This window comes from Cherax quadricarinatus, chromosome 3 (genome assembly GCF_038502225.1).
Source record: "Cherax quadricarinatus isolate ZL_2023a chromosome 3, ASM3850222v1, whole genome shotgun sequence".
NCBI lineage: Eukaryota > Metazoa > Arthropoda > Malacostraca > Decapoda > Parastacidae > Cherax > Cherax quadricarinatus.
In genome coordinates, this window is record NC_091294.1 from 74,577,385 (window position 1) to 74,595,787 (window position 18,403).

Here is an 18,403-nt window from a genome sequence, read left to right on the forward strand (position 1 = left end):
ACAAGTATACAGTGAGAGCAACAGAGCAATGGTGGACCCATTAGCTGAGGTTGCCAGAAGGGTCACATGAGCAGGGCAAAGTTATTCATTACAGGGGATTTCAACCATAAGGAGATTGGGAATATCTGGATCCACATGGGGGACCAGAGATGTGACAGTACTGGAAAACTTGAATGAGCATATTAGGGACATAACCAGAGAGAGAGAGAATGAGAGAAAGAGAGAGGTGATTATGAACCAGCAAGCCTGGACCTTGTATTCACCTTGAACAGTTTAGACATACAGGATATCACACACACGAGAGACCCCTAGGCACTAGCGATCATGTGGTCTTGAGTTTCGAATACATAGTAGAGTTAACAATGGAGAGTGAAGCAGTACGAGAAGGAAGGGAGAAGCCGCCTCTGAAAAGGAGACTACACAGGTACGAGACTAGAAGAGAAGATAGTAAATAATATAATGGAACATGTGACCACAAAGCACAGGGAGGCAGTGGAGAAGTTCGTTGCTAGGGGCAACAGAAACAATGGAGAGATCAGAGTGAGTCCATGATTTGCCAGTAAGTGTGGGGAGGCCAAAGCCAAGTGTGCTAGAGTATGGAAAAAAACAAAGAAGGCAAAGGACCCAGGAAAACTGGGAGTTGAACCGAAGAGCCTGATGTGAATATGCATGTATAAGGGGAGAGGCCCACTGCCAATGCGAAAATTACGTAGTATCAAATGCCAAATCTAATCCAAAGTTGTTATACAGCCTCATCAGAAAGAAAATAACAGTCAAGGACCAGGTAATCAGGTTGAAGAAGGAAGGAGGGGAGCTCACAGGGCAGGAAGTATGTGAGAGGCTTAGCTCACGATTCAGAGAGGTATTCACAGTAGAGACAGAGATGCTTCAGCAAACCGAGGTGGTAGGGTGCACCAGCAAGTGCTGGACACACTGTACTCAACCGAGGAGGAGGTGGAGAAACTTCTTGGGAAACGTGATACCTCGAAGGCGGTGGGCCAAGATAATATCTCTCCTTGGGTCATGAGAGAGGGAACAGATGCACTGTGTATGCCACTAACAACAATCTTCAATAAATCTATCTGAACAGGGCAACTGCCTGAGGTGTGAATGACAGAGATTGTTGTCCCAATTTTTTAAGAAAGGAGACAGACAGGCTGCATTAAATTACAGCCCAGAGTCGCTGAAGCCTGAGGAAGAACAAAGAAAATTGCAGACGGAGTACAGCTTAAGAGGTCAAATGCTACAACACTCACTCAATGAAAAGGATCTTGGGGTGAGAATCACACCGAGCACATCTCTTGAGGCGCACATCAACCTAATTACTGATGAAGCATATGGGCGCATAACAAACCTAAGAATAGCGTTTCTATACCCGAGTAGGGAATCATTCACGATACTGCACACCATGTACGTCAGGCCCATACTGGAGTATGCAGCACCAGTATTTAACCCACACCTGGTCAAGCACGTCAAGAAATTAGAGAAAGTGAAAAGGTTTGCAACAAGACTTTCTCTAGAGCTAAGGGGGTATGTCCTACGAGGAGAGGTTAAGGGAATTCAACCTGGCAACGCTGGAGGAGAGGAGGGATAGGAGGACATGATAACGACATATAAAATACTATGGGGAAATGACAAGGTGGATCAGAGATGTGACACAGCAACAAAGAGTCACAGCTGGAAGTCGGAAACTCTATTACTAATCAGTCACAGCCCTGTGACTCATTAATAGAGTTGTCAGATAGTAGAACAGTCAGGAGAATGATGTAGTGGAGGCAGGATTCATACATAGCTTTAAGAAGAGGTATGACAAAGCTCATGGAGGAGGGAAAGACTGGGCCTTGTAGCGACCAGTGAAGACGCGGGGCCAAGAGCTGTGAATCGATCCTTGCAACCACAAATAGGTAAGCACAAGTAGGTAAGTAGTTCATCATTACCACACCTGGTACATCATTACCACACCTGGTACATCATTACCACACCTGGTATACACCTACTACACTCCCTGATACACAACTGGTACACACCTGCTACACCCCTGGCACACAACTAGTGCACACCTGCTACACAACTGGTACACACCTGATACATACCTGGTACACACCTGCTACATACCTGGTACACACCTGATATATAGCTGGTACAAATCTACTACATACCTGGTACACACCTGCTACACAGCTGATACATACCTGGCACAAATCTACTACATATCTGGTACACATCTGCTACACACATCTGCTACACACATCTGCTACACACCTGCTACACACCTGCTACACACCTGCTACACACCTGCTACACACCTAATATACACCTGCTACACACATTTGCTACACACACCTGATAAACACCTGATATACACCTGATAAACACCTGATAAACACCTGATAAACACCTGCTACGCACCTGATAAACACCTACTATACACACCTGCTACACACCTGCTACACACCTGCTACACACCTGCTACACACCTGCTACACTCTGACATCACAAACACAAACGTTCTCATTTTCATTATATTACATGCAAATATTTTTATATTCCAGAAAAAGGCTGATTTCTTCACACCTGTAATGTATTACAGCTGTTTGTATTATTATTATTATTATTATTATTATTATTATTATTATTATTATTATTATTATTATCATTTTTTTTTATTGTGTTCTTTATATTTCATGTATTTTTAAGACTGTCATATAAGTATTTTCATAATAATTCGTAGTCGAGATGATGATGATCAACTGCAATAATAATTTATGTATTTTGTTATTAGTGGTGCCTCTCAAGTTTTCTTTATATATATTGTTCTTCCAGATTTAAAAATACTTATAGGAATTATATTATATTATTATGTATATGCATGTCATGATCTAATGATTATTAAATACATGTTCAGGGTATGTTGGAGTCTGGTTAAGGTGACCATCAACACCAACAATGTTGGAGTCTGGTTAAGGTGACCATCAACAACAACAATGTTGGAGTCTGGTTAAGGTGACCATCAACACCAACAATGTTGGAGTCTGGTTAAGGTGACCATCAACAACAACAATGTTGGAGTCTGGTTAAGGCGACCATCGACAACAATAATGTTGGAGTCTGGTTAAGGCGACCATCGACAACAACAATGTTGGAGTCTGGTTAAGGCGACCATCGACAACAATAATGTTGGAGTCTGGTTAAGGCGACCATCGACAACAATAATGTTGGAGTCTGGTTAAGGCGACCATCGACAACAACAATGTTGGAGTCTGGTTAAGGCGACCATCAACAACAACAATGTTGGAGTCTGGTTAAGGTGACCATCAACAACAACAATGTTGGAGTCTGGTTAAGGTGACCATCAACACCAACAATGTTGGAGTCTGGTTAAGGTGACCATCAACACCAACAATGTTGGAGTCTGGTTAAGGCGACCATCAACAACAACAATGTTGGAGTCTGGTTAAGGCGACCATCAACAACAACAATGTTGGAGTCTGGTTAAGGTGACCATCAACAACAATCATTATCAGTGTGTTATGTTGGATAAACCATACCCCCGGCCGGGATTGAACCCGCGGTCATAAAGTCTCAAAACTCCAGCCCGTCGCGTTAGCCACTAGACCAGCTAGCTACAATAAGATTCAACCAACTAGGTGCATTTGTGGTCACAGAGGTGCCTGTGCTAACCTTCCTATGGTGTAGAAATATACCTAGTTGGATGAATCTTATTGTGGCTAGCTGGTCTAGTGGCTAACGCTACGGGCTGGAGTTTTGAGACTCTATGACCGCGGGTTCAATCCCGGCCGGGGGTATGGTTTGTTTGCAATCGTGTCATTACGATTTCTTAAGTTATGTTGGATTTTGGTTAAGGCGACCATCACTAAGCACAGTCACCACGTCACGGCAGGATGGCATTACATGCTCTGGTAGAAACACCAAAAGTTCCTAGATATAGCTGGTGTTCCTGTGAAGGTAGAAGAGCTCAGCTGCTCGTTGCTCGTCCACATAAACGCCGGCCAACTAATTCCGATACATTAATTACGCTTTCTCGACTGTTTGTCGGCAGTTGCTGGTGTGGACTTAGCTGTGACGCCTTTCACTGGGAGCTGTTTTGCCCCAGCTTGTAGGGTAATAGTACATTTTTTCACATGTTAGAAGCAGAATGAATCAACACAGAATATTTCTAGCTGTTGATGAAAGTTCTGACAGCCTGTTGATGAACTGATGTTTTTATCTAAAACGCTCATGAGAATTAATATCTGTGAACTGTGTCTCTACTTCGCATTATTTTTACGTCAATGTGCCCTTGGGGATTTTTCGCAAGTTCTTCTACAGGCTTTCGCTGTCATGACTGTAATGGGTGATCTTCGCATCTCTCGGACTGACACGACATGTAGAGATGAAACTAAATACTGTCCTTTGTGTTTACCTTGAACTCTGACCCATAAGTTCCATGTCTGCCTCTGGCCTGGGGACTGAACATGCCAGTGGAGAGGAGAGTCCCAGATGAGTAATATGATTCTAAGGTGATAGAAGTCAAACGAGAGGTTCACCGCTGGCCTCCAGTGAGTTAGTCAATGGGTTGATTTGGCATCACTCTTCTCTGCTAACGGAAGCGTGTATTCAGCTAGGGTCCAGACAACACCAGTGAGTGGGCGCCACTTTGGTCCAGTGGCTGTCATTTAGCAATCTGTTGGTCACTCATACATACCTTTATTTACTCTGGGGTCGTTTATCATAGTTAACTGTTAAAACATTATCCTGATGGACTCGATAGTAGGGATCTAAAGGTCATTATTATTGTTATTTAGAAAATAATCTTTCTGTACAATCTGCTACACTCGCTGACGATCCCTGCGTGGCTACATTCAGAGTCTGTCACTTTCGGGCAACCCCCTGTTGCCTGACTCTGGAACAGGAGTTCCAGTGATTCCTTTGGGATCTCCTGACCTACACACTACCTTCACCATGATCCCAGCTTCTCCCGCAACACTGTGACGATTTTCAGATTGTCTGCCCGTCTGAGGACAGACTTGCTTGAAGCTATCATTCAAAGACTTCGAGGCATACAAGACGATACACACGCTAACTATGGTGTGATAAATGGGTTAAAAACCGACAAGTTGAATATTGAGGCACTTACGCAACGTATGGGAATCTTTATTGAACCAAAGAACATAAGAAAGAAGGAACACTGCAACAGGCCTACTGACCCATGCGAAGCAGGTCCATGCCACCCCCCGGCCTAGAACACTGACCACCTAGTCAGGTCACTTCCACTTAAGGAAGGAGCACGGCACCAGACCTGGTAGCCCAAGCTAGTCAGGTTTGTTCCACTCATCCACAACTCTATTAACAAGCCAGTGCTTTCCTATGTCGTTCCTGAATCCGAATTTTTCCAACTTGAAACCATTGCTGCGAGTTCTGTCTTGGCTAGGTATTTTCAGCACTCTATTTACATCCCCTTTATTTATTCCTGTTTTCCATTTATACACCTCAATCATATCCCCTCTAATTCTACGCCTTTCTAGAGAGTGCAGATTCAGGGCCTCAGTCTGTCCTCATAGGGAAGATTTCTGATACATGGGATCATCTTTGTCATCCTCCTCTGTACGTTTTCCAGAGCATTTATATCCATTCTGTAATACGGTGACCAGAACTGAGCAGCATAGTCTAAATGAGGCCTAACCAAGGATATATAGAGTTGAAGAACAACCTGAGGACTTCTATTATTTATACTTCTTGATATGAAGCCAAGAATTCAGTTGCTTTATTGCGAACACTAATGCACTGTTGTCTTGGTTTTATATTACTGCTAACCAGAACTCCTAAATCCTTTTCGCAATCAGTAATATTAAGATCTACATTATTTAGTTTAAATGTGGCATGGTTATTGTCCTGTCCAACATTTAGCACTTTGCATTTGTCTATATTAAACTGCATCTGCCACTTCTCTGACCATTGCGTCAGTCTATTCAAATCATCCTGGAGTGCTCTAGTGTCCTCAATAGAATGAATTGGACGACCTATTTTGGTGTCATCAGCAAATTTGCTTATGTCGCTATTTATTCCCTCATCTATATCGTTTATGTAAATTGTGAACACCAAGGGGCCCAACACTGGTCCTTGTGGAACACCGCTTGTGACGTGCCCCCATTCTGATTTCTCCCCATTTATGTAAACTCTTCGCTGCTTATTCGTCAACCATGCCTCTATCCAGGAAAAAATTTCTCCTCCTATTCCGTGTGCCTTAAGTTTCCTCAAAGGTCTCTGATGTGGAACTCTATCGAAAGCCTTACGCCATATACACAATATCAATTTTGTAGAAATGATGGACTGAATACATCGACTCCAGGCTGAGGGACTGAATACCTCAAACTCCTCCTTTTCTTACACCTTTCTGCTTTGTATTGGACTGATGAAGCCACTGTGTGGCGAAACGTTTCCTCACTAAAGATTCCCATATGTGTCTCAATCTTCAACTAACTATCGTACTTTCTCCTTCACGTCCTGAGAAACAAGCTAACTGGAATCCTCTCCCAGTGGAAGAATCATTCTGAAAAAAAACTGGACAAAATACATTTCCTTCCAGTCAACAAACCCTACAGATACCTTTATTTTTAAAGGGATGGACCGGTAAGCCAGTGGAAGGCCTTGGTCAGTTGACCAAAGTTCCAGTGGTGGGTCTTCAAATGACTAAAACGCGCGTCAGGAAACACGTGTGATGTTTCCTGACGAACATGAACTGACTTTACCTAACCTAACCTAACCTAACCTAACCTAACCTTACCTAACCTAACCTAACCTAACCTAACCTAACCCAACGTTACTTAACCTATCCTAACTTAACCTAACCTAACCTAACCTATCCTAACCTAACCTAACCTAACCTAACCTAACCTATCCTAACCTAACCTAACCTAACCTAACCTAACCTAACCTAACCTATCCTAACCTAACCTAACCTAACCTAACCTAACCTAACCTATCCTAACCTAACCTAACCTAACCTAACCTAACCTAACCTAACCTAACCTAACCTATCCTAACCTAACCTAACCTAACCTAACCTAACCTAACCTACAGATATCTTTCTTGTCTTACTATCAGCAAATACCTCACGACATCTGTGAGTCTAAACGTCACCTTTCATGCTCTCAAGAGTAGGATGAATATAATTATCGTACAAGCTGTCTGGCCCTCGTAGGTTTAGCGCTTATTTTAATTATAATAATATTATCGTATAAAAATGATGCCAAGACACTAAATTTGATTTTTTTCAGCACAGCTAAAACCAATAATAGCTTCTTGTATCAATATTTTCTCTCAGTAGCTTAGAATTAATTGCTCTCTCTTTCTTTCGTGACCATCTTTAGTCCTAAATACAATCTCCTAAACAAAACCTATCCGTTGTTCCACTTCTTTCTTCTCTCTAGTTATCTCTACATAACTGTCTTCTGTTTTAGCTTTATAGTCTTCTAGCTTTTTCACCTCGTTTTCAAAGCTTTTTATTGAAGATTATTTGGGGAGTCCTGATATAGCTGCTCCCGTTACCCGTTTTTTGTTTTGTTTATTCCTACGCAGGTATTTTAATTTGGTTTTAGTTTCTTCTAGACCTTTTATCCCATCTTTGTTTTTTATTAATTCTTGACTTATCTAAATCTGTCTTCTTTATATAGGCATTTAAATCTATCTCATTTTTTAAAGTAAGATTTTCCTTCTTAATTTTTTCCCTCTATCTTTCTTGTGTGTGTGTGTGTGTGTGTGTGTGTGTGTGTGTGTCAAGGGGTACTCACGCGATCATCTCCGAGGGTGACCTCCAAGGAACATCGTCAACCTCGTCATCACTCTCGCCTGATGCTTCCTCACTGCCTCGCTCGTGTCCGGAGATGTTCAGGTTAGAACCCGTGAACATGTCTGGCACCGGCAAGATGGACGGACGGCGGGTCTCTGTAACACAGATGTAGCCCTGAGACAGTCTGTTTTATCGCCACACACACACACACACACACACACACACAAGCTCAGATAAGGTTTCGTTCGGATTTTTAACCCCGGAGGGTTAGCCACCCAGGATAACTCATGAAAGTCAGTGCGTCATCGAGGACTGTCTAACTTATTTCCATTGGGGTCCTTAATCTTGTCCCCCAGGATGCGACCCACACCAGTCCACTAACACCCAGGTACCTACTTGCTGCTAGGTGAACAGGACAACAGGTGTAAGGAAAAGCGTCGAAATGTTTCCACCCAGCCGGGAATCGAACCCGGGCCCTCCACGTGTGAAGCGAGAGGTTTGCCAGCCAGGCTTTGAATACTTGGTAGAAATGGTAGTGGAGTAATAAGAAGGAAGTACAAATAGACCAGATTGCGGAAGAAGAACTAACGATGGATTATGGACCTTCAAAATGGACCCCAGTGAGAGGGGAAGTTGACTGGTCAGGCAGCCCAGGACATGGAGTGCCATGTTAGAAAGTACCTGCAGCCAACAACAGAGTTCATACCTAACAGGAGGAGCTGTGAGAAGTTAACACAGAGAAAGTTTCGCTTTAATCCGAGCTGCAGAAAAGCCACAGAAAGTGCAACAGTATAGAGACAGAACACAGGGAATAGCAAAACATGCAGAATGGCAAGGAATGGCTATTCATATATAATGGCTTGATAAAGCTCGTGGAGAGCGAAACGTTGCCACAATAAATGTCACATTAGTTGCACTTGTGTCCTTTTACTTTACATATATAAGAAAGAAAAACAAACGTCAGTTTTAGAATGACATAGGCCAGATAAGTACACTCACAATGGGTCAATTAGGCGATAAAGTGAGTAAAAGGAAGAATTACTAAGAAAATCTAGCGACCAAAAAATTAGTTCAAGGCACTAATGACGTAGTAATTAGACAAGAACTTACAGGAGAGGTCAGGGTAAAGTAAAGCAATAATAAACACTCATAAATGATAAGTGAGGAGGATAAAGACCGACCTGTTGAATGGTTTCTCAGGGAAACGAACCCAGGATGGTTAGTTATCACACGAAAATAAACGAAATTAAAAAGATGAACACAATGAGAAAAACACATTCGTTAATTTTTTATATATTAACATATATGATTTAATTTCTTAAAGAAGAGAGATAAAGAATTTTATACACGAGAAAAATAATGTAATCAAACTGAAACTAGACTGAAGAATTATTTGTTATGAGATGGAGAAGAGAGAGTAGAGAAGAGACAGGATGGAGAAGAGAGAGTAGAGAAAAGACAGGATGGAGAAGAGACAGGCTGGAGAAGAGAGAGTAGAGAAAAGACAGGATGGAGAAGAGACAGGATGGAGAAGAGAGAGTAGAGAAAAGACAGGATGGAGAAGAGAGAGTAGAGAAGAGACAGGATGGAGAAGAGACAGGATGGAGAAGAGAGAGTAGAGAAGAGACAGGATGGAGAAGAGACAGGATGGAGAAGAGAGAGTAGAGAAAAGACAGGATGGAGAAGAGACAGGATGGAGAAGAGAGAGTAGAGAAGAGACAGGATGGAGAAGAGACAGGCTGGAGAAGAGAGAGTAGAGAAAAGACAGGATGGAGAAGAGACAGGATGGAGAAGAGAGAGTAGAGAAAAGACAGGATGGAGAAGAGACAGGATGGAGAAGAGAGAGTAGAGAAAAGACAGGATGGAGAAGAGAGAGTAGAGAAGAGACAGGATAGAGAAGAGACAGGATGGAGAAGAGAGAGTAGAGAAGAGACAGGATGGAGAAGAGACAGGATGGAGAAGAGAGAGTAGAGAAAAGACAGGATGGAGAAGAGACAGGATGGAGAAGAGAGAGTAGAGAAGAGACAGGATTGAGAAGAGACAGGATGGAGAAGAGAGAGTAGAGAAAAGACAGGATGGAGAAGAGACAGGATGGAGAAGAGAGAGTAGAGAAGAGACAGGATGGAGAAGAGACAGGCTGGAGAAGAGAGAGTAGAGAAAAGACAGGATGGAGAAGAGACAGGATGGAGAAGAGAGAGTAGAGAAAAGACAGGATGGAGAAGAGACAGGATGGAGAAGAGAGAGTAGAGAAAAGACAGGATGGAGAAGAGAGAGTAGAGAAGAGACAGGATGGAGAAGAGACAGGATGGAGAAGAGAGAGTAGAGAAGAGACAGGATGGAGAAGAGACAGGATGGAGAAGAGAGAGTAGAGAAAAGACAGGATGGAGAAGAGACAGGATGGAGAAGAGAGAGTAGAGAAGAGACAGGATGGAGAAGAGACAGGATGGAGAAGAGAGAGTAGAGAAAAGACAGGATGGAGAAGAGACAGGATGGAGAAGAGAGAGTAGAGAAAAGACAGGATGGAGAAGAGAGAGTAGAGAAGAGACAGGATGGAGAAGAGACAGGATGGAGAAGAGAGAGTAGAGAAAAGACAGGATGGAGAAGAGAGAGTAGAGAAGAGACAGGATGGAGAAGAGAGAGTAGAGAAGAGACAGGATGGAGAAGAGACAGTAGAGAAGAGACAGGATGGAGAAGAGACAGTAGAGAAGAGACAGGATGGAGAAGAGACAGTAGAGAAGAGACAGGATGGAGAAGAGAGAGTAGAGAAGAGACAGGATGGAGAAGAGACAGGCTGGAGAAGAGAGAGTAGATAAAAGACAGGATGGAGAAGAGACAGTAGAGAAGAGACAGGATGGAGAAGAGACAGGATGGAGAAGAGAGAGTAGAGAAAAGACAGGATGGAGAAGAGACAGGATGGAGAAGAGAGAGTAGAGAAAAGACAGGATGGAGAAGAGAGAGTAGAGAAGAGACAGGATGGAGAAGAGAGAGTAGAGAAGAGACAGGATGGAGAAGAGACAGTAGAGAAGAGACAGGATGGAGAAGAGACAGTAGAGAAGAGACAGGATGGAGAAGAGAGAGTAGAGAAGAGACAGGATGGAGAAGAGACAGGCTGGAGAAGAGAGAGTAGATAAAAGACAGGATGGAGAAGAGACAGTAGAGAAGAGACAGGATGGAGAAGAGAGAGTAGAGAAGAGACAGGATGGAGAAGAGACAGGATGGAGAAGAGAGAGTAGAGAAAAGACAGGATGGAGAAGAGACAGGATGGAGAAGAGAGAGTAGAGAAAAGACAGGATGGAGAAGAGAGAGTAGAGAAGAGACAGGATGGAGAAGAGAGAGTAGAGAAGAGACAGGATGGAGAAGAGACAGTAGAGAAGAGACAGGATGGAGAAGAGACAGTAGAGAAGAGACAGGATGGAGAAGAGAGAGTAGAGAAGAGACAGGATGGAGAAGAGACAGTAGAGAAGAGACAGGATGGAGAAGAGAGAGTAGAGAAGAGACAGGATGGAGAAGAGACAGGCTGGAGAAGAGAGAGTAGAGAAAAGACAGGATGGAGAAGAGACAGGCTGGAGAAGAGAGAGTAGAGAAAAGACAGGATGGAGAAGAGACAGTAGAGAAGAGACAGGATGGAGAAGAGAGAGTAGAGAAGAGACAGGATGGAGAAGAGACAGGATGGAGTAGAGAGAGTAGAGAAAAGACAGGATGGAGAAGAGACAGTAGAGAAGAGACAGGATGGAGAAGAGACAGGATGGAGTAGAGAGAGTAGAGAAAAGACAGGATGGAGAAGAGACAGTAGAGAAGAGACAGGATGGAGAAGAGAGAGTAGAGAAGAGACAGGATGGAGAAGAGACAGGCTGGAGAAGAGAGAGTAGAGAAAAGACAGGATGGAGAAGAGACAGGCTGGAGAAGAGAGAGTAGAGAAAAGACAGGATGGAGAAGAGACAGTAGAGAAGAGACAGGATGGAGAAGAGAGAGTAGAGAAGAGACAGGATGGAGAAGAGACAGGCTGGAGAAGAGAGAGTAGAGAAAAGACAGGATGGAGAAGAGACAGTAGAGAAGAGACAGGCTGGAGAAGAGAGAGTAGAGAAGAGACAGGATGGAGAAGAGACAGGATGGAGTAGAGAGAGTAGAGAAGAGACAGGATGGAGAAGAGACAGAATGGAGTAGAGAGAGTAGAGAGAGTAGAGAAGAGACAGGATGGAGAAGAGACAGGATGGAGAAGAGAGAGTAGAGAAGAGACAGGATGGAGAAGAGACAGGATGGAGTAGAGAGAGTAGAGAAAAGACAGGATGGAGAAGAGACAGGATGGAGAAGAGACAGGATGGAGTAGAGAGAGTAGAGAAAAGACAGGATGGAGAAGAGAGAGTAGAGAAAAGACAGGATGGAGAAGAGACAGGCTGGAGAAGAGAGAGTAGAGAAAAGACAGGATGGAGAAGAGACAGTAGAGAAGAGACAGGATGGAGAAGAGAGAGTAGAGAAAAGACAGGATGGAGAAGAGAGAGTAGAGAAAAGACAGGATGGAGAAGAGACAGGCTGGAGAAGAGAGAGTAGAGAAAAGATAGGATGGAGAAGAGAGAGGCTGAGAAGAAAGAGTAGAGAAAAGACAGGATGGAGAAGAGACAGAGTAGATTAGAGATAGGATGGAGAAGACACAGTAGAGAAGAAACAGGATTAAGACACAAAGTAGAGACAGAATGGTGTAAAGATAGAGAAGAAAAAGGATGAAGAAGAGAAAGTAGAGACAGAATGGAGAAGAGTCAGTGGAGAGGAGACAGGATGAAGAATACGCAGAGAAGAGAACAGACAGGATGGAGGAGAAACATGAAGGAGAGTGACAATATTGGTACAAGCACCAATATATGCGTCAGTAATTAAAATAAAATAAATGTTGAAATTCCATTGGCAGAATTCCAAAATGAAAAAATATGGAAATCAATCAATTAACTCAGCATTTAGATAATCTCGGGAGTTTAGTTGAGGAATTACATGATACAATAAGGGAATTATTGATAAAAAGTAACCCAGATAAGAGGGAAGATAAAGGAATTAAGAATTCCATCTACAGAGAAATAAACGTGACAGCTTATAAGATTGAAACTGAAAATATACGGAATCATTACCTTGCATCAACACATGAATCAACCGGGGCCAAGAGCTATGAATCGACCCCTGTAACCATAATTTGGTGAGTACATGAAGGTAACGAAAGTGGAAGTAGGCAACGCACCGTTAACGGCTGACCTGGCCACTTACTTCACAAAAAAATAATTTTTAAACAGACATAACTGATGATTCTCCTTCTGGAAGTAGAATGTGTTGATAAATACTACTGAAGAGAAGAAAACGTAACACTCGAACGGTAAACTTAAGTTTAAGAGGCACGTAAGTTCCCTCGTTTTCTAATAACAAGTTCATTTTTCCACTACAATCTACCTTGTCCATAATTACTATCACATTTCCTTTGTCTGTTTCGTAAGTTGAAGTCCAGGATCTTCCCTTAATTCATGGTATAACTTAACAAATCTTTGAGGACAATTGTGTTGCAGAGGTCTGAGTTGTGCAACACAATTGTCCTCAAAGATTTGTTAAGTTATACCATAAATTAAGGAAAGATCCTGGACTTCACCTTACGAAACAAAGCAAATACGATAGTAATTATGGACGAGGTAGATTATAGTGGAAAAATGAACCTGTTATTAGAAGACGAGGGAACTTACGTGCCTCTTAAACTTAAAATGAACCAGAAAAACAAAGAGGCACAATACAGTGATTGTTACAATACACAAATAACCCTCACTTAGAGAGGAGCTTACCACGACGTTTCGGTCCGACTTCAACCATTTACAAACTCTGCAAATAGTCCAAGTCGGACCGAAACGTCGTCGGAACCTCCTCTCTCCTATGTGCGAGTCACACAATATTACAAATTACATGACAGTAGTACAGGTTACATGATATTACAAGTTACGTGATATTACAAGTTACATGATATTACAAGTTACGTGATATTACAAGTTACGTGATATTACAAGTTACGTGATATTACAAGTTACGTGATATTACAAGTTACGTGATATTACAAGTTACGTGATATTACAAGTTACATGATATTACAAGTTACATGATATTACAAGTTACGTGATATTACAAGTTAAATGATATTACAAGTTACATGATATTACAAGTTACATGATATTACAAGTTACGTGATATTACAAGTTACATGATATTACAAGTTACATGATATTACAAGTTACATGATATTACAAGTTACATGATATTACAAGTTACATGATATTACAAGTTACATGATATTACTAGTTACGTGATATTACAAGTTACATGATATTACAAGTTAGGTGATATTACAAGTTACATGATATTACAAGTTACATGATATTACTAGATATTACAAGTTACATGATATTACAAGTTACATGATATTACAAGTTACATGATATTACTAGTTACGTGATATTACAAGTTACATGATATTACAAGTTACGTGATATTACAAGTTACGTGATATTACAAGTTACGTGATATTACAAGTTACATGATATTACAAGTTACATGATATTACAAGTTACATGATATTACAAGTTACATGATATTACAAGTTACATGATATTACAAGTTACATGATATTACTAGTTACGTGATATTACAAGTTACATGATATTACAAGTTAGGTGATATTACAAGTTACATGATATTACAAGTTACATGATATTACTAGTTACATGATATTACAAGTTACATGATATTACAAGTTACATGATATTACTAGTTACGTGATATTACAAGTTACATGATATTACAAGTTACGTGATATTACAAGTTACGTGATATTACAAGTTACGTGATATTACAAGTTACGTGATATTACAAGTTACATGATATTACAAGTTACGTGATATTACAAGTTACATGATATTACAAGTTACATGATATTACAAGTTACGTGATATTACAAGTTACATGATATTACAAGTTACATGATATTACAAGTTACATGATATTACAAGTTACATGATATTACTAGTTACGTGATATTACAAGTTACATGATATTACAAGTTACATGATATTACAAGTTACATGATATTACAAGTTACATGATATTACTAGTTACGTGATATTACAAGTTACATGATATTACAAGTTACATGATATTACAAGTTACATGATATTACAAGTTACATGATATTACTAGTTACGTGATATTACAAGTTACATGATATTACAAGTTACATGATATTACAAGTTACATGATATTACAAGTTACATGATATTACAAGTTACGTGATATTACAAGTTACATGACAAATTACAAGGAGTTATAAGCGCAAAGTGGAAACGGCCTTGAGAGAAACACTGACATGAAATCTAAATACAGTGACAATACAAGTAAAAAATCCTGTATTTGCTTCGTACAAACACAATAGAAAAGTTATTGCTGAAATAGCCACGTCTGAGAGAGATAATAGAATATATATGAGCAGGAGAAAAAGAGAGAAATACAATGTTTGGAGGAGTTATTTTAGAGAAAGTGAGATATACAGTAATATTAATAAAACTAATGTTTATAAAATTGTTGTAACATATTGAAAATTAATAGTTTATTCTGATAACAGAGGGAAAAAAGGTGAATTATGCAAATTAAAAGATTTTCAGCATAGCAAGCGGGGCCAGTTCACAGACGCAAACAAGACGTAAACAAGACGCAAAAAAAGACGCAAACAAGACGCAAACGAGATGCAAACAAGGCGCAAACAAGACGCAAACAAGGGTCGAACGAGATGCAAACAAGGCGCAAACAAGACGCAAACAAGACGCAAACGAGATGCAAACAAGACGCAAGCAAGACGCAAACAAGACGCAAACAAGACGCAAGCAAGACGCAAACAAGACGCAAATGAGATGCAAACAAGACGCAAACAAGACGCAAACAAGACGCAAACAAGACGCAAGCAAAACGCAAACAAGACGCAAACAAGACGCAAATAAGCTAGTAATCAAAATACGAATGTAAGGAGGAGGGAAAGAAAGGAATTTTGAAAAGTAAATAAAAGACAGGAAAAAAAAAAGTGGAACCTAATCTTTTATTTAAATCTGTAAGAAAAAAAAATAAACCGAATGCTAGAGACAAAATACAAAGAAATAAGAACAACAAAATCCCAGAGCTAATTGAAAAGTTGATAAAGAAATTGTTATTGGTTGCTAACAATAAAACAATAAAACAACTTTAAGGGTGATGGACTGATTACATCGTCTTCAAGTATCTTCTGCTTCTATCAACTTTTCTGTACTCGACTGAAGAAGCCTACTGTGTAGGCGAAACGTTTCATAATAAAGATACCTAACTGTTGCATATGTGTCTTACCTAACAATAAAACAATAAAACCAGATGGGAAACCAACAATGGTTTTTTAAAACAATATTCAGAAGAGATGAACGATCCACAATTCACGGGAAATTTCATTTATAATGAACAAAAGGAACAATACCGTAACTAGAACATTGCACAGATAACCCGCATGTAGGTAAGAGGAGCTTACCAAGACGTTTCGGACCAACTTAGATCATTTACAGAGTCGTGTGTGACTTTGTAAATGGTCCAAGTCAGACTGGAACGTCGTGGTAAGCTCCTCTTACCTATGTGCGGGTTATGTGTGTGTTCGTCTGTAATACGATAAACTGGGAGAAGTGGGAAGCAAGTGGAGGACTGGACAACTGCAAGTCAAAGATGACGGTCATAGCGACAGAGAGAGAGAGAGAGAGAGAGAGAGAGAGAGAGAGAGAGAGATAGAGAGAGAGAGAGAGAGAGAGAGAGAGAGAGAACTGGTAGAGGACGGGGCAGAGGACGTGGAGGACGTGGAGGAGGAAGACATCTACAGCCGTCTCACCCTCCACTAACACAGTTCCAGCGGCAGAATCTGAGGACAAATCTGCGAAACACAGGAGGTGCAACAAATCCTAGTCCACCCTCCCAGGCACCTAGGCTGTGCTCTCGCTGTCACCGGAAGGGGCACTCTGCCAACAACTGCCTGCGAGATACCAGGTGTAACTACTGCTACAAGAAAGGACATAAGGAGGACCAGTGTCGGAAGAAAAAGGAACTTGACAGACAGGGCCACCTGTTTAGAGACCTGTTCTCAGAACAAACCAGCAGGATCTCTGAATTGGTAAACACTCTCACACGTCACCCACTTAGCTACTCCTATCCCAGCCCAGCAGGTGGGATTGGGCCTTATACAAGACCACAGACCTACATCCCTGCAGCTGCCTCAGTACCCTACCTCTCTCAAGGGCAGGCACCTTACATTCCCTACACACCCACCACCTCAAGCTGACCACTTCATCATGAGGAGCCAGTCTATCAGCATCCTGTCGGCCAACATTAGAGGTTTCATTACTAATGTTGGAGAGCTCACACATAGCTTTGTGAACACTCGACGTCCAGACATGATAGCTGTTGTTGAAACATTTTTGGATGACAGGACTCCAGAAAATTTTGCAAGAATTGCTGGCTACACCTCATGGATGAGAAGAGACAGGCAAGGGCAAGGAGGTGGTGTTGCTGTGTGCTTCTCTAAAAGTGTTCATGCCCAGCACATAGATGTTGCCACCCCTACACATCTTGAAATGATGTTCTTCAAGCTCTGTATAAACACTAGTACCTCTGTACTAGCATGTGCAATGTACAGACCTCAGTGGCAACATGCAGACCCTATCAACTTCCTAATGGAAAATATTGACTCCATTCTGCTACAACACAACTGTCAACATATTATAATTGTTGGTGACCTCAACCAGCACCTTATACAGAGGGACTTTGATGACCTTCTTGCAGTGTTTGACATGAGAAACTTTGTTGATTTCCCTACTCATATCTCTGGCTCCTCCCTTGACCCAGTAGTGAGTGATCTGGCAGAAGGCATAGTCACTTGTCAACCCCTCGGCTACGTTGGATCGTCTGACCACAAGGCTGTTTTTACCACACTTAAGATCCCAACAGAACGAGGTGAGGAGTCCACACGCACAACCTGGCTATGGGAAAGAGGTAATTGGCCAGCCCTTTGCTCTGAGCTCGCCACCACCGACTGGAATGCTCTTCTCCAGGGGGATGTTGACAACCAAGTGAAAGGCTTCACTGGACACATCCTTAATCTGCAACAAGAACACATTCCTCACCGGCAATATGTGACAAAGCCTACAGATCAGCCTTGGTTTGGCTTTCGTTGTAGAGAGGCTGCTACTGCTAAGTACAAAGCATGGCGAAGGTATAAGAGACATCCTACCACCTATAACAGGAACTTGCACATGCAAGCCTGTAGGCATATGGGTGATGTTCAAAAGTGGGCCATTGCTAAATGGGAGGTGGACACTAAAAGAAAGTTAGCATCAGGTAGGGTAGGCTCCAAAACCTGGTGGTCCCTGGTCAAGGACAGACAAGGTTATCTGCCTGATGAACTTATTCCACCTCTAAATCGACAGGATGGGACCACCTCTACTAGTAGTCAAGAGAAGGCGGACCTCTTTGCTGAACACTTTGCTACCAAAATGCAAGTTCCTGATCCAGCAAGGGACCCTCCTTGGCTAGCTGCAAGAACTG

At 41.6% G+C, this 18,403-nt stretch overlaps 1 protein-coding gene across 4 annotated transcripts in view; it reads right to left on the bottom strand.

Moving 5' to 3' along the window:
• SLO2 (slowpoke 2) overlaps positions 1-18,403 on the bottom strand; it is a gene marked incomplete at its 3' end in the record, with an annotated part of 260,978 nt that overhangs the window by 88,355 nt on the left and 154,220 nt on the right. For all 4 annotated transcript variants that reach the window (XM_070092471.1, XM_070092465.1, XM_070092460.1 and 1 more), the window contains 1 exon segment: positions 7,791-7,944. In XM_070092471.1, coding sequence (XP_069948572.1) covers positions 7,791-7,944 — 154 coding nt within the window.